The sequence below is a fragment of the Macaca fascicularis genome, chromosome 7, assembly GCF_037993035.2.
Source record: "Macaca fascicularis isolate 582-1 chromosome 7, T2T-MFA8v1.1".
In the NCBI taxonomy this organism is placed as follows: Eukaryota; Metazoa; Chordata; class Mammalia; order Primates; family Cercopithecidae; genus Macaca; species Macaca fascicularis.
In genome coordinates, this window is record NC_088381.1 from 129,559,845 (window position 1) to 129,585,974 (window position 26,130).

Below are 26,130 nucleotides of genomic sequence, written 5' to 3' on the forward strand. Positions count from 1 at the left end.
AATAATAATAATAATAATAAGTAAATAAAAAACATGACTCTTCTTTCTTCTATGGTTTGCCTTGCTGCATTACTTTAAATAATCATGAAAAGCAGCTGGCACATCTAATTATAGTCTTTCTAGCTTCTGGCCTTCACTGTTCTGTGTTAAAATGGCTATATATATTAAAGTATCTGCAAGAAAACTTTATAAAAACATCTAAATATTATATCATTTAAGTACAACTTTTTAACTAATTATTTTCCTCTTCTTGTGCCCTTTTTAGGTGATTTGGATATTGAAGATGAAATGAAAGCACAAATGAATTGCTTTTATTTGAAAGCCTTGGATGGTTTTGTTATGGTTCTCACAGATGATGGTGACATGATTTACATTTCTGATAATGTGAACAAATACATGGGATTAACTCAGGTAAAATGCACACATATTAAGAGCCCTCCTATATGTTTTTATGATTTTATGATATAGCCCTAATTTTTAAAAATGTGTTTACAGTTTGAACTAACTGGACACAGTGTGTTTGATTTTACTCATCCATGTGACCATGAGGAAATGAGAGAAATGCTTACACACAGAAATGGTAAGAAAAGTCTGCTGTTTGATTTAATGTGACAGGTGGTTTTACATAATCAGATACTATTGCTAATTATTAAACTTTGCTATTGTAACTTACCTAAGGCAGAATGTTATTTCATGTTTAATAAAACGTTAAGTCTATTCTTCATTAAAACTATTATTCTAGTTTTTAGGAATTTCATTTTGAAAGCCCACCTAATTGCATAAATAATTGTGCATGTGTGAGAAATAAAATGGAAAAATAAATTAAAATCATGACCAAGAGAGTTATAAATAACCTTTTTTTTTTTTTTTTAAGATGGGGTCTCACTCTGTTGCCCGTGCTGGAGTGCAGTGGCACAATCAGCTCACTGCAGCCTTTACTGCTGGGACTCAAGCGATCCTCCCACCTCAGTCTCCCAAGTTAGCTGGGACCACAGACGCGTGCTACCATGCCCAGCTAATTTTTTAAAAATCATTTGTAGAGACGAAGTCTTACTGTGGTGCTCAGGCTGGTCTTGAACTACTGAGCTTCAACCATCCTCTCATCTCAGTCTCCCAAAGTATTGGGATTACAGGCATGAGCCATCACCCAGGCTACCATTTTTTTAAAAATTGAGATGGGGGTTCTCGCTGTATTGCCCAGGCTGGTCTTGAACTCCTGGACTCAAGTGATCCTCCCGGCTCAGCCTCCCAAAGTGCTAGGATTATAGGCATGAGCCACCACACCTGGTGGAGTTAAAAATTAAAATACACCATTAAGGCATGGAGAAATTATAATACAAATGGCAGATAATAGGACTTTAGAGAATCATTAAAGTTGAGGTGCCAGTCTGAGTCTAAGGCCCAATAAAAAAAAGTTCACCAGAATTTTAAGACAAACAACTGCTTATCTGACTTCTTTGGATGTTCTCAATAACTCAAGACCGTGTAGTTAGATTATAAGTATTACATTGTGGAGGCCCACATATTAACAAAAATAGACAGTAAGACCGCTAATTCTTACGAATGAATTGTTAAAAATAATCAAGTGTTCCGAGATTTTTGGAAAGTACCTCGTGAATTAAAAAATTAAAGTCTTTCTACATTTGTGTGTTCTTAAACAGTGTATACTGATCGTAATTATTTAAAAAATCATGTGTTCTAAGATTTTTGGAAAGTACCTCTTGAATTACAAAAACAATTCAAGCAAGTCATTCCACATTTGTGCCTCCTTAAGCAGTGTATACTGATCATAATTGAACTTTTCTTCATGATGGAAAGATACCACAAGGAAAATTTCTTATGTTCTGCTGTCCTTTGTTGCTCTCCAATTTAAGTGCATACGTTTGTTTGCTTCTATATTATACAACCTCAAATTTATTTTTTGTATAATATTTGAGGTTTTCTTTTTCATATCATTTATTATAATAATAGCTAACCTCCATTGAGAGAATGCTCTGTGCCAAGACGCTGTTCTTCCTATTTTATATGCTTTTAACTCCTTTATTCCTCACAACAACCCTGTGAAGTTAACTGTTAGACAATTTCTGTTTTACCAGGAAACTGAGGCACAGAGTTACTAAGTAACTTTCCCAACATTATTTGGTTAGTAAATGGCAGAGCTTGGGCTGAACTTCAGTAGACTGGCTTCAGAGTCCACGCTCGTTAGTCCTTTGGAGCGCTTTTCATATTCTTGAATTCTCACATTCTGTCTTTTTTCACGCTGTCAGCGGGACCTGACTCCTGTTTTTAAATTTCATATTGTGTTTTTACTGTTAATTTGGAAAACAAATGCGTACTTTTTAGAATTCTGTATAAAGGAGGAGTAAATATGCGATGAGCAAGGACCTAAGTGGGCTGTCAGTGAGTTTAATATATGAGTTCTAATGTGCAGAGTTGAGGTTTATATTGACTGCTCAGTGCTTCCCTGGGGCTAGACTATAAATGGATGGATATTAGGAAGTCTTGTTCTGATTTGGTAATGATGTTAATGCATTATTCTAAATCAGATAGTCTTAATATAGTTTAAATGTATGTTTCGAACCAAATGTTCTTTTTTAAAGCACACAAACATTTTGAAATCATTCCTAATGTGGTTATGAATTATTGATGTTCCATTGGGAAACTAAAATGCAGATTTTTCTCTTTTAGAAACTAGGGACTGTTGCAAAGCATCATATTTTAGTGATACACTGAGAGCCAGTGGTGTGTTTATAATAGGACAAACAGTCCTATTATTCTTCCGTATAAATTCTAGAAAAATGCTTTAGAATTTATAAATTATTACAAAATAAGACTTATTTTTAGAGAGTTTAAAATTTAGGGGTTTTTTTTAATGGTTTGTTGTGTTTTTTTTCCTCATTAGGAAAACACTAGTACTTTTCAGTTACCTTGATTTTTAAATTAATCTGCAGGTCCCCATTCAAAGGCCTTGGGTTCTTTTCAAAGGTCAGTATAATTCAAGCTTAGATTATGAAGGACTGAACATACCCAAAGGATTTTGCATGTGGATCTTTACTGCCACTACCACAACCATCACCACCTACGTACACACACGACACACTCATTCTCTCTCTCTCTCTCTCTCCCTCCCACACTCCCTCCCTTCCCCTCGCCTCCCACCCCCACCCTTTGCTCTCATGGCATCTTTTAAAAATATACTCTTGAATCCTTCCAGGGAGGGCAAATTCACTTCTTATCTAAGTAAACACAAGTGGCATGCATCAGTACCAGGACTGCCCATCTTGCCTAGTTCCATTATTAAATGAGTATAGGCTAGAATTCATCTTGTTCCTTAAGAGTCCAGTATTTCTAGCTAACCATGCCTACATTTAAACTTACTCTCATTTCTTTTCTACTTGACAGTGTTCTTCCAATATACTAGCATTACAATTTCTAGATTTGATTTTCTCTCCTGTCTTATTTCCATCCGTTTTCAAGTCTATTAAGATCTACCTCTTCATTTGTCTTTTACCACCATTCTTTTCACTCATACTACTGCTACTGGCTCAGCCCTCTCATTACAGTCACGTAATTCTAACATATATATTGCTGCTAAGTTAATTTTCCTTAAGTTACTGATTGTGCTTTTTAAAAGCCCCTTGTTGAATATTTAGGCAGGACTCCATGTGGACATCCACAGGCCTCCGTAGTACAGCCCTAACGTTCCCTTCTGACTTTGCCTTCCTACTCTTCTATGTGTACTTTACATTGTGGACAAACTACTATATGCAGTTTTTCAAACATGTCCTATTTTTCCTACCTCTGTGCTTTTCATTCTCTTCCTTCTCCCTGGAACCTTCTAACCCATCTCTACTTACTGACATTCTAATGTCTCTTTTTCTAAGCAGGACTTCTTGATTCCCCTTGACTAGAAGTTATTCCTCTAAGCTCTCCCTATCCTCCCTTAAAGCATTTATATAAGTCTCAAGTACCAACTCTACATTGTGTTTTTGTTGACCTTACTATATCTACTACATTTTTAACTTCTTCAGGAAAGGTGGTGTGTCTTACTCATCTTTGTATTGCCTGCAATCTCTAGTCCAGGTTCTAAATAATAAATATTTTTATATGTGTTTTGAAGTACATTGACCAATGAAGATAAGAAATCAAGAGGCTATTTCCTTTTTTTTTTTTTTTTTTTTTTTTTTTAGACAGTGTCTCACTTTGCCACCCAGGCTGGAGTGCAGTGGCACAATCTCAGTTCACTGCAACCTCTGCCTCCTGGGTTCAAGTGATTCTCACGCCTCAACCTCCCAAGTAGCTGGGATTATAAGCGTGCACCACCACACCTAGCTAATATTTATATTTTTAGTAGAGATGGGGTTTTACCATGATGGCCAGCATGGTCTCAAACTTCTGGCCTCAAGTGATCTTCCTGCCTCAGCCTCCAAAGTGCTGGGATTACAGGCATGAGGCATGAGCCACCATGCCCAGCAAGATGCTATTTCCTTAGTCACCTAAATATAATCTCATTTTTAGTTATAGAAGGTTTGAAATAGGAGTGAATAGACTTTACTTAATTCTGACTTTACTTTATTTCTGTAGTTTTTTTTTTTGTTTTTTTTTTTTTTTTTTTTTTTTTTGAGATGGATTCTCACTCTTTCGCCCAGGTTGGAGTGCAGTGGCACAGTCTCAGCTCATTGCAACCTCCGCCTCCCGGGTTCAAGTGATTCAACTGCCTCAGTCTCCCGAGTAGCTGGGATTACAGGCACCCACCATCACACCCAGCTAATTTTTGTATTTTTAGTAGAGACAGGGTTTCACCATGTTGGCCAGGCTGGTCTCGAACTCCTGACCTCAAGTGATCCTCCTGCCTCAGCCTCCCAAAGTGCTGGGATTACGGGCATGAGCCACCATGCCCTATTTCTGTAACTTTTGATAAGTCATTTGATCTGTTGTTGTTTTCTTATAGTAACAAAGTAGAAATAATTTTCTGCCTGCTTTACTAGATAAATTAAGGGGAAAAAATAAGATATGTAAAAATGTTATTTGTTATTAAAAAGAAAGTTGCTATTTTAAAGGTTCTGTAAATACATAGAGTGCTTATTAGAAATTGAGCTAACACATTCAGGAAAGAATAGGAAGAGTTTGCTGAAGTTCTTTCTTTAGGGATTCTTGTGTACCAATAGCACAGTTAAAGAGCAAACTCATACCATTTTTATATTTCTCTGTAGTTTGACTAAACTTACTTGCTTGAATGATTAACTGTTATCCCAAATACGGATTATCTTTCAGTCAACTCAGGGAATCAGAGCTACTGAGTAGTATGTGTCAGATCTCTTGGGTGTGCTGGAGTGAGTAAAAGGGGAATGAATTACTGTGTTCATGCTGAGACTTTTAATTGAACAGGTATTCAGTTGATCTAGGTGATGGGCACTTTGCTACTTTCATTGTAACAAATTTGTATATTTAGTTGCTTTAAAACTTTATTTCATGCTTTCATTAGGCCCTGTGAAAAAGGGTAAAGAACAAAACACACAGCGAAGCTTTTTTCTCAGAATGAAGTGTACCCTAACTAGCCGAGGAAGAACTATGAACATAAAGTCTGCAACATGGAAGGTAAGTGAAAATTATTTGTGATTGATGATACACTTTATTTATACATAGACATTGCAGTATTAAGATAACTTTAGAATTGTGAGGGAAGGTTTACAGTTCCTTGGTGTTTGGTTATGTAACATTTATACCTTCAACTGATTTGCATATGATTCCCAAAATCCAGAACCGTGTAGTAATTTGCCAATTTGAGGCACAAACTTAAATTAGGTGAATTGTGGCACTGGTATACTAGGCTTACCTAATCAGTTGGCTTTGCCAACCACACAATATTTGGATCCTGGTAGGGCTTAATTTTCTATTAATCATGGTTTTGTATCTTTGTTCAATGTTGAGACATAGTCATCAGTGCAAGAAGTAACTATCAAACCAGCCCGGATGATGAGATGAATGAAAAAGCAGCCTAGACTTTATATGAGGGGAATTTTTTAAACAGTAATGTATAGGCCCTGGGCAGGAAGTAGGTCATGGGTGGTGGAAAAACGTTCATTGATTTTCAAAAACCTGGTTAATCCACTAGTGACAGTAAATTTTATCAAAGCTTACTGGCCATGTCACACTCAACAACTTATCTCTGCTTTTTTTTTCTTTTTCCTAGCATTGTAAAATTTTTGTTAACTGCTTTGTTTTCTTCTTCATACACAGGTATTGCACTGCACAGGCCATATTCACGTATATGATACCAACAGTAACCAACCTCAGTGTGGGTATAAGAAACCACCTATGACCTGCTTGGTGCTGATTTGTGAACCCATTCCTCACCCATCAAATATTGAAATTCCTCTAGATAGCAAGACTTTTCTCAGTCGACACAGCCTGGATATGAAATTTTCTTATTGTGACGAAAGGTAAATTAGATCTAAAATGTGAATTTGAAAGTTTTAATTAGTCTACAGCATTATTGAATATTCACCGTAGCAAAGATTCAGTGTTGGCCATGCATGGTGGCTCACACCTGTAATCCCAGCACTTTGGAAGGCTGAGGCCCGCGGTGGGATGGATCATCTGAGGTCAGGAGTTTGAGACCAGCTTGGCCAATGTGGTGAAACCCCATCTCTACTAAAAATACAAAAATTAGCACTGCGTGGTGGCGGGCACTACTCAGGAGGCTTAGGCAGGAGAATCGCTTGAACCTGGGAGGTGGAGGTTGCGGTGAGCCAAGATCACACCACCACACTCCAGCCTGGATGACAGAGCAAGACTCCATCTCAAAAAAAAAAAAAAAAAAATTACTCAGTATTAAACTGTGCTTTCCACTAAATTAAACAGAATAATACATCCTATAATATTAGATTAACTTTGTAAATTAATTCAGCCACATTTATTGAACACTTACTCTGTACTATGAACGCTTACTTTACTAGGTGCTATCCAGAAATTAAGATGAGTCGTCTTTTCCCCAGTAGGGGCTCTGCTTACTTAAAGAGATAATTTCAAAAATATGCAGTGTGTATTTTGAGCAAAGATGGATTACCTTAGGTTGGGGACTAGAAAGCCAAGTGTTTGTACATCTCTTCATCCTACATATTTTCCTTGAGAAGCTTCAATCTTGCCCATGGTTTCTATCACTATTTCCCACATTTCTTTCTGTAACTAATTCTATTTAATTGCCAACTTAATATTTCTATCTGGATATTCTTCTGTATTGTAAACTAAGTATTTCTGTAACTGAACTGTACCACTACTGCCCCCAGACAACATCATCATCAAAAACTGCTTTTCTTCCTATAACGCTTATCATGGTTAATACACCACCATATGCCCATGACTCGAACAAAACTTTGGAAGTCATCCTTAACTTTTCTTTTACATTCATTGGCTACATACAGTTGATGTCTAAATCTTACAGATTTACTATCTACATATATCTCTTGATCGATTTCCTCCTTTCCATCCTTGCACTCCTGCCATTGAATTCATTAGCTCATTATTACCCTTGACTTGAGTTGTTGGCATAGCTGCCTTTTTGCCAACAGATTTGTACCCTTGTAATCTTTCATCCAAGTTGCCAGAAAGTGGGTGTCCTAATGTGAAAATCAGATCATGTCATTCTGTTGTTGAAAATGCCTCAAATGCTTCCCTTCATCTTTGCGCACAAAAATATTTTGTTTATAAAAATACTAGATGAGGGAAGTAAATTTTCATTTATCAAAAGAAGATGTGCATTTTAAAAGACTGAAAAAAAATAGACCTACACAATACAATCTAAACTTAGCATGGCAAACAAAGATATTTATGCTCTGGCCCTTGCCTACTTCTCCAGATTAATCAAGAGGAAGAGGGACTACTTATTCTGATGTGGCCGCCACCGCTCTATAGCTAGAGAGCTCCCCATGGTGTTTTAATGTCTTAGTGTAGTGGTCCCCAACCCCCAGTACTGGTCCGCAGACTGTTAGGACCCCGGCTGCATAGCAGGTGAGTGGTGAGCATTCCCACCTGAGCTTCACCTGCTGTCAGATCAGAGGCAGCATTAGATTCTCATGGGAGTGGCAAACTACTGTGAACTGCATGTGAGGGATCTAGGTTGTGTGCCCCTTATGAAAACCATCTCGACCAGTGCCTGATGATCTGAGGTGGAACAGTTTCATCCTGAAACCATCCCCACCCCCATCTGTGGAAAAATTGTCTTCCACAACCTGTCCCTGGTGCCAAAAAGGTTGGGGACCACTTTCTTACTGCCTTTGCACATACTTTCCTTCCTGTTCTGTAATGACATTTTCTTCACTTCTTAACACATACTTACCTTCCAAGCGCATCTACTCCTTTGTGGGGCTTTCCTTGTTCCTTCAAGAAGAAGCTGCACTGTTCCTTGTACATACCTCTTTTGTTAGCATTTATTCTACTATCGTACTGCTTGTCTCATTTTTTACTATAAGGCTATAGTATAGTATAGTAGCTAAAGGGGACATAGGTTCTGTAGCCTGACTGCCAAATCCTGGCTTTGCTGCCTATATACAAATGATCTTGGACACATTAGTTCTTAGTTCTTGTCTGTAAGCATCAGTTTCTTCATAATACTAACTTGAAGATTATATGAGAAAACCAGTTTAAGCACTTAGCCATAATATAAAGTAGACAAGAAACCCCACCCCATTGGATAAGGAAATATGACAGAGCTCTGTCTTTAGAATCACATGTTAGATTCACTTATGGCTTGCAGCTCTGATACTTACAATGTGGCCTTGGCCTTGGTACTTAACCGTTGTAAAACTCACATTCCTTATCTATAAAATAAGAATCATGGCCGGGTGCGGTGGCTTATGCCTATAATCCTAGCACTGTGGGAGGACGAGGCGGGTGGATCATCTGAGGTCAGGAGTTTGAGACCAGCCTGTCCAACATGGTAAAACCGCATCTCTACTAAAAATACAAAAATTAGCTGGGTATGGGGGCACGTGTCCGTAATCCCAGCTACTTGGGAGGCTGAGGTAGGCGAATTGCTTGAATCCAGGAGGCGGAGGTTGCAGTGAACCAAGACTGTACCACCGCACTCCAGCCTGGGAGACAGAGTGAGACTCCATCTCAAAAAAAAAAACATACCTCAGAAGGATGTTATGAGGATTAAAGAAGTCTGTTGAGTGCCTAGTGCGCATAGTGAATGCTTCACTACTGGTGTCAACTTTAAGAAAATGAATATAGAAAAGCTAAGATTTTAAGGTGTTTACTACTAGTATTCATGTAAATGTATGATGGAACAGAGATTTCCATCCTATTTTGAGAAATTATTTTTTATTTTTTTGAAAACTTAAGGTAACAAAGTAGAGGGGAGGCCAGGGAGAAAGGAAGGTAATGGAGCAAAAATGAGAAAGGGAGTGACATTACCCTTTAGTTATAGCAGAAAATTAGCAAAATGATCATGACAGGAGGTAACAGTAAAGACAGTCAGCTCATATATCAACCAAAACAGTTTTGAGTTTGACCAACAGACTGTTATTTTCTGATTTAGAGCTCTTTCCAAGAACTTCTCACATCTATAACTCCTGAGAACCAAGCTATGGAAAAAATTTTACTCAATTTTAAGAAAATCTAACATATCAAGCTCCTAAATTCCAAAATATTCCACAAATAGCTGCTATTTACTATACTCAGTAATAATCATTTAAAATTATTCAACATTTTATTTGAGCATCTACTGTGTTCATGGGACTAAAGTAGAAATGAAGATGAATAGTTCCTACCTCAAAATAAATGAGTTGTATACTGCTTTAGATCACGGGTTTCCTAGTCCATTAAAAACACTTTTTGGTCATATTTTCTGGACACCCCGACCCCTTTGGTACAGAATATAACCTATGTAATTCTCTAAAGTTAAATTAACTTCACCTTTTTTGCTTCAATATGTGTAAAACTGACCTTCTAGGAAAGCATATACAGTTGATATTTTTGACTTTCTGGTATCTTTTAGTGATAGACACACCTCAGATTGAGAAGCACTGATGGACATTAGATTAAATCAGCTTCCTATGACAATATAAACAAGACCCTCATTAATCTGATCCCCCTACCTACTTCTTCAGCATCATCTCATATCTCTCTCCACTAACCATATTATAGAATCTTTGTTACCCGCACCACATTAAACATTTTAAAAAATCTTTTGCTTATGCCGTACCTTTTTCCTGAAAGTGGTTTTGCCTTTCCTTTGTCTCTCTCTAGTCATAAGTCTCCTATAAGAGGCTGTTCCTCATTCTACCATTCCTTTGCATGGATAGGATTCCATGGAATAGATTCTCATCACTGCATTTATCACATTATTTCCTAAGTAGTACAGTACATCTACTGGAAGATTAGCCACATGTTGAGTTTTGTCTTTGCATTTTCATACCTAGAATAATGCCAGGCACACATGGGCATATTAAGATTTGAATAGTGAAAAAGTCTTTAATTCCATGGGGATTTTATTTAAACAGAAAAATATAAGACCAATTAAAATTATTTTTAAAGCATAATTTCAAGAAATATGACTGATTTTGTTTAAAAACATGTTTTCCTTTATAATGCTGCCACCTGGTGTTGCTGTGTTTAGAGATGGCCCTTTGTAAAGAATTGAGGGTTTGGGCTGAGTTTGGTTTGGGTTTTGACAAATCAGCTTTTCATTTATGTATTTATTTTGTAATAAACTATGGAAGATCTTGCCTTTAAGTGTGAGAACACAAGCAATGTTACTTTTATACCTTTATAGGATATCTTGGCTATGTCCTTCCTGTAGTTAAGTGGGGTTTTTTTTCCACACACAGCATGTTATATAAGGTTTGCTTGCACCTCAGTAAGAAAGTCCTCTGAAATCTAAAGGCTGAGAATCTAAAAGCTTAACTCACGTTTTGCTCCTAGAAAGACTTGAGAAGAGAGTATTTCTGTTCAGCATGGTACTAAGAAGATAGCTTTCTCTTTCTCATGTCATGGTTGCCGTTACATACTGCTTAGAGAGAATAAGCTCTAGTCTCTGTCTTAAATAAAGGTCTACTCTCTGCCAGCAAGATAGATAGGGTAATGGGATTGTTTTCCAATCTGTTGTCATTTGAAATATTGTTTTATCTGAAATTACCCCCATAATTTCACGTAATGCCAAAAACTAAACTGAGTACAAGAGCATCTTCTAAAACCAACATAATTCCTTTAGTTCCCATTTAGTGTAGATGCTCTTTGGTTGATGATAATAGAATTGTGTAGTGGCTATTGATTTCTCAGAGTGAGGTGTTGCGTAGGGGCTTAAAAGTTACTACATAAAGCATTTGGCTTTATGAAAAAATGTTATAGATTTTATCTATATTTTAAAATAAGTGTCAGTGACTGCCTTTATAACTTTTACCATTTAATTTAGTAGTACTTCTTATCTGTTTATTAATACCCTGCCTTGTTACCAAAAGTATGTATAATGAGATGTGGTAAGAATAGGTAACAAGTAGGCCGGGCACGTTGGCTCACGCCTGTAATCCCAGTACTTTGGGAGGCCGAGGCGGGCAGATCACCTGAGGTCAGGAGTTCAAGACCAGCCTGACCAACATGGAGAAACCCCGTCCCTACTAAAAATACAAAATTAGCTGGGCACATGCCCGTAATCCCAGCTACTCAGGAGGCTGAGACAGGGGAATCACTTGAACCCGGGAGGTGGAGGTTGCGGTGAGCCGAGATCATGCCATTGTGCTCCAGCCTAAGCAACATGAGGGAAAATTTGTCTCAAAAAAAAAAGAATAGGTAACAAGTTTGGGTGAAGAGGATAAAAGAGTTAAATAACAGAACGAACATAGAGGACTTAAAGAAATGTGTGGTATTGCATTTAATAACTGTAGTTCCTAAAGGTGAGGTGTAAATTTATTCTAAGCAAAGGAGGATGCTCTTTATTTTTGAAAATTCACTTGTCCATAAGATTAATGCTTATCAGTTAACTTGGGAGGAGAAAATTTTTTATCAGTTAGTCTCCCTTTTTTCCTTAAATCTTGTATTTTTTTACTAACAGAATTACCGAATTGATGGGATATGAGCCAGAAGAACTTTTAGGCCGCTCAATTTATGAATATTATCATGCTTTGGACTCTGATCATCTGACCAAAACTCATCATGATAGTAAGTACAATGGAAGAACTCAGAGATATTCTAATTACTTAACTGTTGCAACCTCTGTACAGTTTGGCTACCCATCGAATTCTCTGGTTAAAATGAACCAGTCTTCCCAGACTAAATGTGTTAACAGGCCTATTCAGTACAGATCTTGACCATTTTGTGTTTTGTATTTGTTGCAACAAATATCAGTAAAAATGGAATCATTTAATCATTGACAAAACTTGCTGGCATTTTAAATACAAAGACTTGAAAATCCAAATATTATAGAGTATTGAATAGCATAATTTTCAGAATTCACATAAATACTCAGAACAGTGGTTGGTATGTAAAAGGCACTCAGGAAATATTTGTACAATCAATGAATGTGAAGGTAGTGAACATCACATTTGATAATAAGTAGCATTTTTAAAAATATTTGTAAGTGCATAGTTATGTGTGTATATTTATGGGAGTGTATATTTATGGGTTACATGAGATATTCTGATACAGGTATGCAATACATAAGGATAAATGGAGTACCTATCACCTCAAGCATTATCTTATGTGACAAACAATCCAGTTATACTCTTTTGGTTATTTTATTTTATTTTTTTTTTCTTTTGAGACAGGATCTCACTCTCGGCCAGGCTGGAGTGCGGTTGAGCAATCTTGGCTCACTGCAACCCCTGCCTTCCGGGTTCAAGAGATTCTCCTGCCTCAGCCTCCCAAGTAGCTGGGATTATAGGCGTGTAGCACCATGCCTGGCTAATTTTTGTATTTTTAGTATAGACGGGGTTTCGCAATATTGACCTGGCTGTTCTCAAACTCCTGACCTCAGGTTATCCACCTGCCCTGGTACCTGGCCTCTTTTAGTTACTTTAAAATGTACGATTAAATTGTTTTTGACTATAGTCACCCTTAACAAGTACCTTTGACATAAGATTTGATTCTGAATTTTACTCAAATGAATGTTAAGATCCCAAGGTAAGTTAAACTTTGGACTATCTCACCTGTTTAATCTGTACCTATGCATGACTTCTGACTGTGATTGAGGATACCTGAATATCACTGAGTTTGTGTGATTGATGAGCCTTGAACTCAAGAGTAAATCCAAGTCTGCAGTCAGGACCCCCCAATCCTCAAAATAATACCATCATTAGGATTTATTCAGTACTTTCTCCCAAATCAATATTTAATTTAAATTGCCTAAATTGCCGAAAGACTTACAATGTGGTATCAATTTATATTTAAATATGCTACGTACAGCTTTTTAAAGTATCTTTGGTTCTCTGGAAACTTTAGTCAGAATTTAAGGAAGTTATTGTGGCACCATTTTCTTGAAAAAGGCTACTGATTATTCTCTAATCTTACACTTTCAACCTAAGTCATTAAAGGAATTTTAGTTACTGAAGATTGTATATTCATGAACTCTTCACTTAGCTCATTGGCAGCAAAGGAGTTTTATTTAGGGGATTTGAAAAAGGAAATGGGTATATTTTCAGCTATTCTGGGACACACTGTCTGAATTTAAGCAGTTACAACTGATTCCACTAAATAAACATTTGTTTTCTAAAACAATGATCAACATTCAGCATCTGTTCATTTAATTGAAAATTCAAAGTTACAATATTTTCTTTGCATGATTCTTTTTCCTTTTCCCCCCTAGTGTTTACTAAAGGACAAGTCACCACAGGACAGTACAGGATGCTTGCCAAAAGAGGTGGATATGTCTGGGTTGAAACTCAAGCAACTGTTATATATAACACCAAGAACTCTCAACCACAGTGCATTGTATGTGTGAATTATGTTGTGAGGTAAGTTTGAGAAATAAACGTTTTTGGGGAATAAATAGTGATTCTTTTTGGATACTCTGTTCATTTATAGGAAGATAAGATTATAAATATTAACTAAATTTTAATTTTTTTTTTTTTTTTTTTTTTTTTGAGACAGAGTCTTGCTTTGTCACCCAGGCTAGAGTGCAGTGGCCGGATCTCAGCTCACTGCAAGCTCCGCCTCCCAGGTTCACGCCATTCGCCTGCCTCAGCCTGCCACGTAGCTGGGACTACAGGCGCCTGCCACCTCGCCTGGCTACTTTTTTGTATGTTTTAGTAGAGACGGCGTTTCACCGTGTTAGCCAGGATGGTCTCGATCTCCTGACCTCGTGATCCGCCCGTCTCGGCCTCCCAAAGTGCTGGGATTACAGGCTTGAGCCACCGCGCCCGGCCAAATTTTAATTCTTTTACATCTCTACCAAATTATTATTTTCTGTACTCTGACCTAGGTTTCCAGTCCAGCTATTCTACAGTGATACCACTAAATACTGTCAGTAGTTGTCTATCCCCATACCTTCACTCCTATTTTTAAAAAGACCATGAAAAAAACACCAGATCCATCGACTGGTTTGGTCTACTTATACAGGTATTGGCATATATTATCTCAAGACAGCTCTGTTCTTTTTGTAGGAAGAATACTGACCTACGTTTGTATCATAGCTCTAGCACTCATTAGCTCCCTGACCTTGGGGAAGTCTCTTCATTTTTCTGAATTTCATCTATGTAGATAATCGTTCAGAAGGTTATAATGAAAAGTAAATGAAATTCTATGAGATTAATAAGCTGTATGATGTAATACATGGCTCTTGTATATTCATGAACTTTTCACTTAGCTCTTTGGCTTGTGAATATTATGTACATCACAATTTAATCTTTAATTTGATCTATTTTACCAGACTCCTGCCCCATCTAGTCTACCTGTCCACATTATTACCACCTTCTAGTCCACCTTGCCCATTACTGCCAGGCTAAGCTTTCTAGTGTGGATATCTCATCATCTTATTTTCCTTAGAATTTTAGTGATCTTTTTATCACTTCCAAGATAAACACTTGCCTAGGTGTATAGCATCCTTGTTTACCATCATACTCATGCATCAGAGATTTAGCCTTCCCTTTAAAATCTAGGGTCACCCCTCTTAGGAAGACTTTGGCCAGTTTTTATTTTTGCCACTTCTGACACCATCCTTTAATGTTTTTATATTAGTGCCACAGAGTTCTTTTGTGACTTTACCATTATGTATGAATCTTCCACTTGGAATGTCTTTCTCTTCCTCACACCCCAGTCTGCCTAGCAAATGCCACTTGATCCCAAGTACCAGCTCGTTAGCTTCTCAGTGAAGCAAGCCTTCTCTATTTTAGCAGTTATCACAGTGTATTTTAATTGTTTACATATCTACTTTCACACTGGGTTATAAATTTCTTAAGGTCAATCTTTGGTTCTTAAGGTTAATCTTTGCATTCTCAGTTCATCTCAGATAGTGAACATTTAATATGTTAATTAAAGGAGTAATTTACATTTAAGCCACTCGTGAAGATAAACTGCTGCTCATCATCCCTCTTCAACCCTGTCCTGTAGGTGGTATCACCTTATGTTCTTACCACCAAAGAAAATATGGCCCCTCTCTTAGGACTATCCTTAGATCATGCCTCATATATTGATGCCAAAGAGTTCTTTTGTGCCAATTTCATAACGTGTGTCAGCACAACAATTCTGAAGATTTGTTGGTGTCCTTCATGTACTTGACTACAAATTGCCTTGTCATCATCACTCTTCCCAAAGGATATCTGAAATTCTTTCTTTCTTTTTTTTTTTTTTTGTGAGACGGAGTCTCACTCTGTCGCCCAGGCTGGAGTGCAGTGGCGTGATCTTGGCTCACTCCACCTCCTGAGCTCAAGCAATTCTCGTGCCTCAGCCTCTCAGGTAGCTGGGACTACAGACGTGCACCACCACACCGGGTTAATTTTTTGTATTTTTAGTAGAGACAGGGTTTTGCCATGTTGGCCAGGCTCTTGAACTCCCAGGCTCAAGCGACCCATCTGCCTCAGCCTCCCAAAGTGCTGGGATTACAGGCATGAGCCACTGTGCCCAGTCTAGATATCTGAAATTCTTAACTGAAATTAGTCAAATTATCTTGTACTGGGAATTTTTTTTTTAATTTCAACTTTTATATTTGATTCAGGAGATACATACATAGGTTTGTTACATGGGTATATCATGTGATGCTGAGGTTTGGGGTACAATTGATCCTGTCACCCAGATAGTGAGCATAATACCCAACAGTTGTTCAACCCTTGCCCCTCTCTCCTAGTAGTCCTCAGTGTCTGTTGATGCCATCTTTATGTCCACAAGTAACCCAATGTTTAGCTCCCACTTACAAGTGACAGCATGCAGCATTTGGTTTTCTGTGTCTGGGTTATCTCACTTAGGATAATGGTCTCTGGATGCATCCATGTTGCTGCAAAGAACATGATTTCATTCTTTTTTATGGCTGCATACTGTGCATTGTATTGGGTCTTTATTTTGTAATAGCATTTTAAAACCCTAAATGTGACAAAGTACACGTGAGTGATCATGCATCTCAAGAAATCCTAAAATGTTCCTGTCCATAAAGCAGAATTTTTTAAGACTTTTTGACAGTCCCCCTTCCCCTCACTGTGTCAAGTGCTCATTTGTGAATTACTAATTTCTCTTGTTTTGACAGTGGTATTATTCAGCACGACTTGATTTTCTCCCTTCAACAAACAGAATGTGTCCTTAAACCAGTTGAATCTTCAGATATGAAAATGACTCAGCTATTCACCAAAGTTGAATCAGAAGATACAAGTAGCCTCTTTGACAAACTTAAGAAGGAACCTGATGCTTTAACTTTGCTGGCCCCAGCCGCTGGAGACACAATCATATCTTTAGATTTTGGCAGCAACGGTGAGTAGTTATTTTGTTAATGCCCTAAATTGTGTCTGTTGCTACAAGCCTCATTTCAACTAAACATTACTTTGACGTTTTTTGTTGGTAATCATTTGGACATTACAAGCTAATATATTTTTATAGTTTTCTTAAATGTATTTGCTTAAATATTTTTGCCCTCGTAATTTCTTACCATTCTTGCTTTTTTATATTGTTGGAAATTGTGCTTCAAAGTGTCCTTAAGGTATTTCTTCTTCCCACATAAATTTTTCCTGGCTGCTCTATTTCTGTATCCTGCTGTCAGATTTTCTCCACAGTTTAGCAGAGTTACATGGAAGTAGGCATTGTTGCATTAAAGGATAAAAAGGCAGTCATACTATAACATGAAGCATTGAAGATGAAAACTGCAATTTTAAAGTAGAGAACATTTTAATGTATAAAAAGGTTGGTGTTGCCTTTTGTCTTTTATGCCGTAGAGATTAAGAGGAGGTATCAATAGTGGATTGTAAAGATAACCCAGACTTATGGTTATACTATACTATTATATGTAAACTTTCTGATGAAGGAAAATTTGTTAACATTTTGTTGTTTGATGAATTAGACAAACCTTCCGTGAAAAGGAACACAAATTTTTTGTATGTTAAAATCCCTGTGGCCAGGCGCAGTGGCTCATGCCTGTAATCCCAGCACTCTGGGAGGCCAAGGCGGGTGGATCACTTGAGGTTAGGAGTTCGAGACCAGCCTGGCCACCATGGTGAAACCCCGTCTCTACCAAAAATACAAAAATTAGCTGGGCGTGGTGGTGTGCGCCTGTAATCCCAACTACTTGGGAGGCTAAGGCAGGAGAATTGCTTGAACCTGGGAGGCAGAGGTGGCAGTGAGCCAAGATTGCACCATTGTACTCCAGCCTGGGCAACAGAGCAAGACTGTCTTGGGTTAAAAAAAAAAATCCTTGTATACTTTAGACTGACTCGTATTTTTTCCCCACAGACACAGAAACTGATGACCAGCAACTTGAGGAAGTACCATTGTATAATGATGTAATGCTCCCCTCATCCAACGAAAAATTACAGAATATAAATTTGGCAATGTCTCCATTACCCACCTCTGAAACGCCAAAGCCACTTCGAAGTAGTGCTGACCCTGCACTCAATCAAGAAGTTGCATTAAAATTAGAACCAAATCCAGAGTCACTGGAACTTTCTTTTACCATGCCCCAAATTCAGGATCAGCCACCTAGTCCTTCTGATGGAAGCACTAGACAAAGTTCACCTGAGGTAGGTGTCATGATATAATCAGAAAGAGACAACTTTCAGATTTTAACATTCAAGAATGTATTTATAAGTTTGACTCAAACACTCATTTGAACCACAAATTACATTTGTGTGTGTGTTTGAATTTTAGCACTTTAAAATTATTGCAAGAGCTATTGCCTAACTTAGACCTGAGCATATGTTTTAGGCTCAAAGATAGTCAGGAACATGGGAAGAAACTAGCTTAATATAAACCAAAAGGTGAAATGTACATTATTTCTCTGTATCAGTAGGACAAAAACATCCTGAATTTGGACATTTAAAGAGAATAGTACTAAGTGTGCTCAAGGTAGCCACAGCCTATACCTGTTACCCCTTTTAGTTTGTTTTATTGTGTTTTGTTTTGTTTTGAGAGTCTCACTATCACCCAGGCTGGAGTGCAGTGGTGCAATCACAGCTCACTACAGCCTCAACCTTCCAGGCTCAAATGATTCTCCCACCTCAGTCTCCCGAGTAGCTGGGACTACAGGCCCGTACCACCATGCCTGGCTGATTTTTTAACCATTTTTTTTTTTGGTGGAGTCAGGGTTCTCACTATATTGCCCAGGCTGGTTTTAAACTCCTGGGCTCAAGTGATCCTCCTGCCTTGGCCTCCCGAAGTACTAGGATTACAGGCGTGAGCTCCCATGCCTGGCCCATTACCCCTTTGAGTTGGAGAACTGTCTGGTAGCAATAGACTTAACAGGGTTTAAATGGGAAAGGACTTTATAAATTCTTTGCCCAGTTTAGTCCAATTTCCATCACTATTTTGAAATTTTGGATAAGTATAACATGAAAATAACAAGTGTTACATAAAATACTTAGTAACTGGTCTTTTTTATTCTGGATCTGTCTTGATATTAATTGTCCTATAAACACAATAAAAATAATCTTTAAAGGCTAGGCTGGCCAAGACTGGAGATATCACACAGGGCTCTATTTCTAAATCTAGAATGATTCCGTTTTAGGGCTTTGTACATCTAAAAATATACTCAGTAGGACAACTAAGATCCGAACATTATAACTTGATAAATGAGGCATAAATAAGCTTTAATAAGTGGTAAATAATTCTACATTGAATATTTGTTGAATAAAACTGACAAGCTAAGAGTAGGAGATTTGACATCTCATAGCCTTGTGGTGAATGAATATATATCCTATGCTCTGGTTGCTTAATTTACCCACCACAAAAAAAAAGTTTGGTTCATCTTGGTTTTTATCTAACAAAAGTAAATCTAACAAAAACATTAGAATGAGGAAAGCAAAATTTCTTGTTTAGAATACACAGCTATAGTTTTTTGTTAAAATTCTTGCCCAGAACTCTTAAAATAGTAATAATGTACATTCGTTCAGGTATATGCAGGTAAAATAACTTAAGTTTCTACTCCCACCCCTGACAATAGCTGTGAGATTTTTACGTAGCTCAGTCACCACAGGAATGTGCCTTCTCAGTTCAAAGATAAATTTCAGTGAATGTAGCATCTAGTTAATTGGTCAATTAGGTACCATTGTGGAATGTGAATTACCAAATAGGTTTTATTCTTAGAATAAGGTGTTTCTTTTCATCTTAATTTTGTAAATGATGTTATATTACATAGTCAGAAATATGTATATTGGCAAAATTAGTTACCAGTATAAGCTTCAAAATGTCACTATTTTCACTTTTTTTTTTTTTTTTTTTTTTTTTTTGAGATGGAGTCTCACTCTGTCACCAGGCTGGAGTGCAGTGGCACGATCTTGGCTCACTGCAGCCTCCGCTTCCCAGGTTCAAGTGATTCTCCTGCCTCAGCCTCCTGAGTTGCTGGGATTACAGGCATATGTCACCATGCCCAGCTAATTTTTGTATGTTTAGTAGAGACGAGGTTTCACCATGTTGGCCAGGATGGTCTCAATCTCTTGACCTCGTGATCCACCCGCCTTGGCTTCCCAAAGTGCTGGGATTACAGGCGTGAGCCACCAAGCCCAGCCTAGTTAAATAAAATTTGATAAACACGATGGACTTGGTTGTGTGTTTTCTGGTTTTTCTGAGATCTAGTTTGAAAATTCTGACAACTAGCAAAGTATATGGAGGCTTCTTCAGGAAATAGTAAACGTATTTCTTTTTACAGCCTAATAGTCCCAGTGAATATTGTTTTTATGTGGATAGTGATATGGTCAATGAATTCAAGTTGGAATTGGTAGAAAAACTTTTTGCTGAAGACACAGAAGCAAAGAACCCATTTTCCACTCAGGTATATTAACTTGTTTTATATTAAATTTCATTAATTTTTAGTCTGAAGTAACTTTGAGTTTCACTTGTTTTTTATTTATAAAGTGTAGCCATTGTAAAAACTCATGTATTTGCTGTTTTAAAGGACACAGATTTAGACTTGGAGATGTTAGCTCCCTATATCCCAATGGATGATGACTTCCAGTTACGTTCCTTCGATCAGTTGTCACCATTAGAAAGCAGTTCCGCAAGCCCTGAAAGCGCAAGTCCTCAAAGCACAGTTACAGTATTCCAGCAGACTCAAATACAAGAACCTACTGCTAATGCCACCACTACCACTGCCACCACTGATGAATTAAAAACAGTGACAAAAGACCGTATGGAAGACATTAAAATATTGATTGCATCTCCATCTTCTACCCACATACATAAAGAAACTACTAGTGCCACATCATCACCATATAGAGATACTCAAAGTCGGACGGCCTCACCAAACAGAGCAGGAAAAGGAGTCATAGAACAGACAGAAAAATCTCATCCAAGAAGCCCTAACGTGTTATCTGTCACTTTGAGTCAAAGGTATTTATGTGTAACATTCAAGTTACAGTTCTTTTATTATTTTTGAGATAAATGTATGTGATAGTACATGATTTCTAAACTTATAGCAAACTTTCTGATATATATGCCCTAAGGCAAATTCTTGAGCACTCAAAAAACTTTCTAAATTAACCTCATATATATATATATATATTTTTTTTTTTTTGAGACAGAGTCTTGCTCTGTCACCCAGGCTGGAGTGCAATGGTGCAATCTCAGCTCACAGCAACCTCCGCCTCCTGGGTGCAAGCCATTCTCCTGCCTCAGCCTCCCAAGTAGCTGGGATTACAGGCATGCGCCACCGCGCCCAGCTAATTTGTTTTGTATTTTTTGTAGAGACAGGGTTTCTCCATGTTGGTCAGGCTGGTCTCGAACTCCCGACCTTAGGTGATCCCCCCGACTCGACCTCCGAAAGAGCTGGGATTACCGGCCTGAGCCACCACACCCAGCCCTATTTTTTCTAAAATAATTATAAATTCTAAAATTATCTATCTAAATGTGGGAGGGTCTTTCAACACCTTTAAAATAAAATCCACCTCAGTTAAGTTCTGTAAATATTTAAGAGTTGGCTCAGATGTACTTCTTGCAGTTGTTTAAATCAGACTAGTTAACTACCCTTGCTACTTAGATGCTTCCATTTCTTAGAGCTCTTTTTTAAGCTTATCTGAAGGAAAGCCCTTCCAATTTAAGGGTTATTTCCAATTGCACATTCCAAATTGAGCCTTCCATCTTCAGCATTCAATATAGATATTTACAAGCCCCTCTTTTAAAATTTATTATAGTTAACTTGTATTAAAGTTGCTTTTATTTTTCATTACATATTTGTAGAACATTAGCTATATATATATTGCAGGCTACATAGGTTTTCTAACTCTATACCAGAAATCTAAGCATGAATTATGACATTACTTCTGTGGAGCTAGTTCAAACAAACATATGGACACGACCCAATTTTTAAGTTATACTTTCTGTATATAATTTGTAAGGGGATTTCACATATTTTAAGTTTGAGGCTATAGCTAGAAGAAATTTTTATCTAATAAGTGTGTGGAAGAGGGGAATGATTCCTCCTCCACTATGTCTAGACTAAGCCAGCTATCAATAGCAATAGGAAAGAACCACTGTCATAGCCAGAGCACATAGGTTTTTTTCCCTGCCTAGCATTCCCACCTTGACCTAGAGTGCTGGGAGACGTCTTTTCCCTAAGCTTGGAAAAGATCTTGGGGCTTTAGATGAACTCAGAAGTACTTTCTGTTACTTTATTTACTGTATCACTAACTCACTTTTGACTCTGAGCTCCACGAGGGCAATCATAGTGTCCTGGGTATTTTAGTGATACTAATACTTAGCTCATGACCTAATGTGTAGTACTTCCTCAGTAAATGGTTGTTGGGGCAGGGCGCGGTGGCTCATGCCTGTAATCTCAGCACTTTGGGAGGCTGAAGCGGGTGGATCACCTAAGGCCAAGAGTTTCAGACCAGTCTGGCCAACATGGTGAAACCCTGTCTACTAAAAATACAAAAATTTGCTGGGTATGGTGGCACACGCTTGTAATCCCAGCTACTTGGGAGGCTGAGGCAGCAGAATTGCTTGAACCCTGGAGGCGGAGGCTGCAGTGAGCCAAGATCAGGCCATTGCACTCCAGCCTGGGCAACAAGAGTGAAACTCCGTTTAAAAAAAAAAAAGAAAGGTTGTTGTACTGACAGATGCATGAATACAGTAATAAAAATGACAATCACTTCTAAGTTACAGTTTACAATCAGCTACAGAGGATGGGATATCCAATTTTCTGAACAACTGTTCTCTTGTACTTGTCAAAGCCAAAGGGTAACACATCAGATCACTTTAGCAAGTTTTTTTTTTTTTTTTCTGAGACAGAGTTTCGCTCTTGTTGTCCAGGCCGGAGTGCAATGGCGTGATCACGGATCTCAGCTCACCGCAACCGCTGCCTCGCCGGTTCAGGCGATTCTCGTGCCTCAGCCTCCTGAGTAGCTGGGATTACAGGCATGCACCACCACGCCCAGCTAATTTTATATATATATATATATATATATATATATATATATTTTTTTTTTTTTTTTTTTTTTTTTTTGAGGCGGAGTCTTCACTCTGTCGCCCAGGCTGGAGTGCAGTGGCACCATCTCGGCTCACTGCAAGCTCCGCCTCCCGGGTTCGCGCCATTCTCCTGCCTCAGCCTCCGGAGTAGCTGGGACTACAGGTGCCCGCCACCGCGCCTGGCTAATTTTTTGTATTTTAGTAGAGACAGGGTTTCACCATGTTAGCCAGGATGGTCTCGATCTACTGACCTCGTGATCCGCCCGCCTCGGCCTCCCAAAGTGCAGGGATTACAGGCGTGAGCCACCACGCCCGGCCCAGCTAATTTTATATTTTTAGTAGAGACAGGGTTTCTCCATGTTGGTCAGGCTGATCTCAAACTCCCAACCTCAGGTGATCCGCCCGCCTCAGCCTCCCAAAGTATTGGGATTACAGGCGAGCCACTGCACCCAGCTAGCAATTGTTTTTAAACATTAGTTCCAATGTAGTGTACACTGAAAACTTTTATGAAAGGAATTTCAAAAATTAAACCATTAAAAACATAACTACTAAGTACTACTACTACTACTACTACAATGATAGTTACATGATAGACTGAGTGTACATTTCATAAAGACAATATATCTATATAAGAATTTTTAAACTTGCCTGTCTGTATAATAGAAGTTTTATAGAAATTTTTTAAAAACCAAAGAAAACTGCAAAATAAGAGAGCAGTTAGATCACTTACCTATTTGGCATTCTCAACTATCTGGAACAACAAGGAGCCATTATGATTATGCATTTGGTTTATGGGGGGGTCGAAAAGTCAAAATAATATAACAAAGCTGATGTACTTTACTCATTAGAACAATTCTTCATGATTTAATATTAATTTTAGATATACATAGTTCATGTTTGATAACCAGATCAATACTGAGTGAAAAATAGCATAGTGGAAAGAGCAGGGGAGGGGAGGTAGGGATCTGGAGACCTAGAGTGTACTTCCATATCACAACTAGTGAGCAGTAGGACTTTGAGAAAGTTACCCAATAGGCCTCAGGATTCTCATTTATAAAATGGGTATGATATGCCTGCCTTATCTATCTTGGGAACTTAAGTAAGATTAAAATGAACTAATGAACTTGAAATGTTTTATAAACTGAAAATGCTATATGAATGTGAAATTGATCTTATATTTCAATAGTCCCAACAGTATCACCGCATTGTTATGTTAGGTGGAATAAAAGGACAATATTTAACTGTTTTGACTCTACAATAATGTCAATTTAGTTGTGTTCAGCTGTATTTTATAAAATAGGGATATGCATACTGTAGAAAATTTTCTGTTAAATTAAGCTTTGAAGGCCAGGTGCTCACGCCTGTAATCCCAGCACTTTGGGAGGCCAAGGTGGGCAGATCACTTGCGCTCAGGAGTTTGAGACCACCCTGAGCAACATGGTGAAATCCCATCTCTACAAAAATATATATATATAAATCAGCCATAATCCCATCTACTTGAGAGGCTGAGGTGGGAGGATCACTTGACTCCAGAGACAGAGCTTGGTTATAGTAAGCAGAAATCATGTCTCTGCACTCCAGCCTGGCTGACAGAGTGAGACCCTGTTTCACCCCAAAAAAAACAAGCTTTGACTTTTAGGGTGATAAACTTTAGTAATCAGGAGAGTTATGTTATATATATTACATTCCTTAATATTGGAGAACTAAGGAATTACGTATTTTCTTTAAAAGAGCTCACTGGATATTTTTTTAAAAAATAAAAGAGCTATATTTTCATTTACAATTTTTTTCTTTTCAGAACTACAGTTCCTGAGGAAGAACTAAATCCAAAGATACTAGCTTTGCAGAATGCTCAGAGAAAGCGAAAAATGGAACATGATGGTTCACTTTTTCAAGCAGTAGGAATTGTAAGTATGAGAGTAGTAGGTTTTGCTTTTCTAGCTAATGTGCTATTTCTGTGTGTGTGTGTGTGTGTGTGTGTTTCCACGTTTCTTCCAAATAGTAAAGTTATATTTTCAGAATTTATACATTGGGTTTTTTTTTACTCTGTATACACTGGTTTTTAAAAATACAAATGTTTAATGAATACATTCTTGGTATAAAAATTCCAAACAATTCCAATGTATTTTGAATTAAAAAGTGAAGTTCTCCCCTTACTCCACCCTGAATATCACCACCAATCTCATTCTCTTCCCTTTAAGTTACTTTGCCTGATTAAAAGAACTGGTATTGGCCGGGCGCAGTGCCTCACACCTGTAATCCCAGCACTTTGGGAGGCCGAGGCGAGGATCACTTGAGGTCAGGAGTTTGAGACCAGCCTGGCCAACTTGGTGAAACCCTGTCTCTACTAAAAATACAACAATCAGCCAGGTGTGGTAGTGCACGACTGTAATCCCAGCCACTCTGGAGGCTGAGGCAAGAGAATAGCTTGAACCCGGGAGGTGGAGGTTGCGGTGAGCCGAGATCAGGCCACTGCACTCCGCCTGGGTGAGAGAGTAAGAGTCCATCTCAAATTAAAAAAAGAACTGCTATGTTTTGGGGTAAGTCAATGGTGGTATAATACATTCTGATATTTTCAAACTAAATTAACTGGAAAGTATTTATAGACAGAATGGTCATAATGGATGGCAGATAACTTTATGGTCATAATGAATAGCAAATAACTTAAAGTATTTAAAATAATTTAGGGTAGTATTTTAGAAACTGCCTATATAATGTTATTAAATTTACACCGATTTCAAGGTTTTTGGTTGTTTAAAAAAAATTGAACAAACTAAACTTGAAATAACTTTACTGTTTATAGGGAACATTATTACAGCAGCCAGACGATCATGCAGCTACTACATCACTTTCTTGGAAACGTGTAAAAGGATGCAAATCTAGTGAACAGAATGGAATGGAGCAAAAGACAATTATTTTAATACCCTCTGGTTAGTTTATTCTTTCTGACCTTGAACATCACAGAGACAAAATACATGAAACATTTTTGTTTAGGAGCTTTAATCTAAGTGAGAAATGACTTTGGTTCCTTAGCAAGATTAAAAAGTAAAGTTGCGGCTGGGCGCGGTGGCTCACGCCTGTAATCCCAGCACTTTGGGAGGTCGA

The 26,130-nt window shown here is 37.9% G+C and overlaps 1 protein-coding gene across 7 annotated transcripts in view; it reads left to right on the forward strand.

Annotated features, from left to right (window-relative positions):
• Window positions 1-26,130, forward strand: part of HIF1A (hypoxia inducible factor 1 subunit alpha) — a 53,467-nt gene that overhangs the window by 25,092 nt on the left and 2,245 nt on the right. For 2 of the 7 annotated variants that reach the window (XR_012414625.1, XR_012414627.1), the window contains exons 3-15: window positions 266-411; window positions 496-580; window positions 5,486-5,598; window positions 6,241-6,443; window positions 12,053-12,159; window positions 13,802-13,949; window positions 16,670-16,890; window positions 17,177-17,316; window positions 17,863-18,149; window positions 20,273-20,395; window positions 20,519-20,952; window positions 24,824-24,932; window positions 25,829-25,955. Coding sequence is in view for 4 of the 7 variants with exons in the window: in XM_005561440.4 (XP_005561497.1) it covers window positions 266-411; window positions 496-580; window positions 5,486-5,598; window positions 6,241-6,443; window positions 12,053-12,159; window positions 13,802-13,949; window positions 16,670-16,890; window positions 17,863-18,149; window positions 20,273-20,395; window positions 20,519-20,952; window positions 24,824-24,932; window positions 25,829-25,955 (2,103 nt within the window). In the remaining 3 variants the exon portion in view is untranslated. 7 annotated transcript variants of the gene reach the window in all.